We start from the raw sequence: 3,977 nt of genomic DNA, 5'->3' as shown, positions 1-3,977 counted from the left end.
ACTGCTTGAGCATTCAAATCGCCTGTAAGGATCACAATGTCAGTGTGTTTTTTTTTGCCTGGCGAATGAGGCCGGATAGCTCTCGATAGAAGGTATCGTTCTCCGCATCAGAAATGCAGTCAGTTGGGGCATAAGCCGACAAGACAAACAGGCACCGCTTTTTATGCCGACAGGTACTGAGCTTGATTGAACTGGATAACTGGACGACGCAGCGACGACTGTTCACTGGGATCCAATCCAGCAAAGCGCATTCAGCTCTGGAGCTGAGTGCGACTCCCACGCCATATATTCCACGAGTCATCCCTTCTGGGTCACCGGACACATGGAGGGAGAAATGTGAATGAGCTGGGTTCATCGTTGGCGTTCTGAGATACATAACCACGCTCGGGTCTTGTATGAGTCTTTCGGAGACACAGCATACATCAATTTCAAGGGAGTACAAGGTTTCAGCGAGCACTGCCTGGATCAAGCAACATAGCTGGGGATAGAATATTGCCACAATCCGCATATCATATTGTTTGGTCGCTGCGTGATCCAACCCTAACACATTCTATGTTAGCTCTTTTATATTCTAGTTCAGTTGAATTCTATAACACGGAACGATCCGCTTGTTTGCAGTACAACTTCCTCGAAGTTGTTTGTCTTCTCCATTCAGGTGAACTAACTTGTCTGGCTGATACATCATCAAAGGGGATATAATAACGGCGACGGGAACCCAACGCAAACACAAACATGTCAGTTTCAGCTGAGGATTTGAAGGCGATCCTCAATAACAAGAAGCGCAATTTGAACGACCGCAATTACCTGTTCGGTCTCTTACTCAAGTTATCAGTCTTCAGACATCAGTTCCATTTCAAAGTCTCACTTCATTATCCTTTGCCGATTCTATCGCAGCAACTGTTACCGAATTTCTCTGTGAACCTGCATCTGGCCTAACATTCGATTCATGGTACGGTCGCTGGGAAGATACTTTTCATAATGAGCTTACCGACAAAGATGATGCGTGGGAACCCCGCCTCTTGGTCCGAAAACTTGGAAACCTCGAGCACGATCGGTTCACGAACTTCATTCTTCCCAAACATCCAAAGGATCTGAACTCTGCACAAACAGTGGAACAACTTCGTGAAATTTATGGTGAGCAACATTCACTTTCTAATGCTCGATAAAGCTGTTTTGAATTGGCCAGGCGCGATACCTACGAGTATATCACTCTGCCGGTGTCGACAACCGTGAGTGTGGAAAATTTCAATTGAAGTCACTTACAGAGGATCAGTTCAAGTGTCTAATTTTTGTTGCTGCTACAGTTTCCGCAGGAATAAGATATTCGCACTCGATTGCTTTCCAGGCGGTTTAATAAGCCATTACGGTTCATTTTTGCCAGACATGCATCGCGTCCATTGACCACTAAATCATCTTTAAAAAAGGATGTGCCTTGGAACTGGTCACATCAGTGTCAGTCCGCTTTCGACAAAATAAAGTCAATTCTCAGCCCTGATCTGCTGATCCTACATTACAATCTAACCATGGACATTATTGCCGTTTCAGACGCATCCAACCAGGATATTGGAGTTGTCATTTCTCATGTTCTCCCAGACGGGAACGAAAAAGCAATTAACCGCATGAAGGCGCTAACACGTAGTTGTCTACTGGCCCAGCATTGATAAGCAGTTGGAAGAATTTGTACGCAAGTGCTCAAAATGCCAACTGTCTGCAAAACCCCCTCGGAAAACAGAATTATGTTCCAGAAACTCCATGGTCACGACTTCATGTTGATTTTGCAGTACCAACCAACGGCCGACAATATCTCATCCTAATGGATGCTTATAGCAAATGGCCAGAAGTGTTTTACATGAACTATGTTACTTTTTGTGCTATAAATTCATAACTACATGTGTTTAGCCACTGGAGTTCCAAATATCATTGTTTCTGACGATGGCAGTGCATTCACGTCCGCTGTTTTCAGATTCCTGTCAAGGAAATATCATACAGCACGTGTGACCACCACCGTTCCACCCACAATCAAATGGCCAAGTGGAAAGATTTGTGGACACTTTAAAACACGCACACCTGAAACTCAAAGGGGAGGGGACCACACCGGAAATCATCGAGACATTTCTGCTGAGTTACATGGCGACACGACGTATTAACGCTACACATGGCAAGTCTCCGGCGGAGGTACTTATGAACCAGAAGATCCGCTTACCCGTTGACGTCATCCGTCCAACATCACATTCGCCAGCCGGTAGAAACGTAAATATGGAAGTTCAGTTCAACCAACATCACGGTGGTGTAACATATTTATACCCGGCGAATCTGTGCTAGCGAAAAACTATCGTGGTGGTGCGGAAAAGTGGTGAGAAAACTTCGTCGTGAATTATAGACGAACCCTAATAACAAGTAGTCCCTGACGTATTCCATGCTCCACAAGAGCTATTTCGGGCAATACGTTGGCAGAAAACAGGACCAGTCCGATCCGTGGCCTTTCCACGGCTTGACGTCAGTAACTGGGATACCAACCCGAAATCGGTGGTCGTAACTGAGACTGAGGCACGTTTCGAACACGTTTCATACTCACACAGTGATTGCAGTATACGACTCGCTGAATCTGTAACAAATATTTCAGGAGTCCTGTCACTGTATCCGGACATCGAATGGACAGACAAGACCCCAAACCCAATGCCCCATGGTTCCCCAGTCGAGCAGTAAGGTAGTGAAACACCGGCGATCAAAACTGCCGACAACCTCGATGTTGGTCAGTGGGTTTTAGATAAAGATATGAAACACTCACTGATGGAGCTGCAGAAGCTACATATTCTTTAAAAGCCGCAACTGAATCTGGATCAGGGACGATTATGCAGAGAGGCTGAAACGGTAACAGAATCATCACAATAGAGCCTACCGTTCCCACAGGTATGTCCCTGGTCCCTGATGGAACAAGTATTTTAGCCAGAATACCAGAGTCGTTTGCGTCGAAAGACATGGTGGCTTTATCGGTTTCTATTTCAGCCAACAGATCACCCTCATTTACCTGAAGCAAAATAATCTGTGCTGCAACTTGGTACCTCATCACCCTCATTCTTCGCCCAGCTGACAACAGTGCCGGTCTCCATAGTAGGTGATAGACTAGGCAATTTGACCAAGTTATGAGGTGGATAGTCTACAAAAATTAACTATCAAACTGTAAGAAACTAACCAGATAATCTTGCTATAGGGGTAAACAAAATTCTATTTTGATGAGTGGGTTCTCCCCTGTAAACTCCACTAAGTGCGCGTACGAAGCAGGACGATGTGAACGTTCGTGGATTGGAAAAGCACACCGTTTTGAGGTGTCCATAGTGTGAATAAATCCTCGGAGCGCAAGAGTACCCTCGACAGGTATCATATCGAGAACAGCAACGCTTTGGATAACCCCAGGGAAAAACTATGCGCGCCGAGCTCCGAAGCGCCATGGAATAGGTATATCTTCAAGGCCGTTTCTCGGTCAGTTTCACGGTTCGGGGCCTTATCGGTTGATCGCATGATAAACTGGTTGTCAGTCGAAGAGACCAAATTCGAAGGGATAATTAGTTGTCATTTAGCATATCTGCCGTGATCCAACTAAAAGCATATGCGGAAAGTCATGTATAGCTTCACACGGTGAGAACATTTAGCCGGTTTGCTACGTTTGTCGACGGAAGCGGACAGAGCAGATGTGGCGTTTTGTACCTTTATTTTGATTCCATTATAGCATTGCGTACTTCCTCAATTACTTAATCGTTTTTTGTCTGAATACGAAAAACTACAAAAAGCGCCCACTTGTACAAACTCACGGATTACAAATGTGGTCACGTGCTTCGGCTCTCTCTTCTGAATTCGCTCGCGCTTGCAGCGGTCATTCGCGAGTCTCGTGCGCTAACTCTGGTATCAAAATATTTCAGACCACCTTCGGAATCTATTAGGTGTGGGAACTGCTCAAAAAAAGACCCCTGGACCACCAT

General features: G+C 45.4%; 1 protein-coding gene across 1 annotated transcript in view; it reads right to left on the bottom strand.

The window, feature by feature from the left end:
- The window catches only part of T265_02080 (hypothetical protein), a gene marked incomplete at both ends in the record, with an annotated part of 40,687 nt that extends 37,207 nt beyond the window's left edge, over window positions 1-3,480 (bottom strand). The window contains one exon of the mRNA XM_009166239.1: window positions 2,789-3,480. Within this exon, the coding sequence (XP_009164503.1) occupies window positions 2,789-3,076 (288 nt within the window). The remainder of the gene's footprint in view (window positions 1-2,788) is intronic.
- Between the last annotated feature and the right edge of the window lie 497 nt (window positions 3,481-3,977).

Source organism: Opisthorchis viverrini, assembly GCF_000715545.1.
Source record: "Opisthorchis viverrini unplaced genomic scaffold opera_v5_24, whole genome shotgun sequence".
Lineage (NCBI taxonomy): Eukaryota > Metazoa > Platyhelminthes > Trematoda > Opisthorchiida > Opisthorchiidae > Opisthorchis > Opisthorchis viverrini.
The sequence above is the reverse complement of the archived record's forward strand: the minus strand, read 5'-3'. Positions and strand labels throughout refer to the sequence as shown.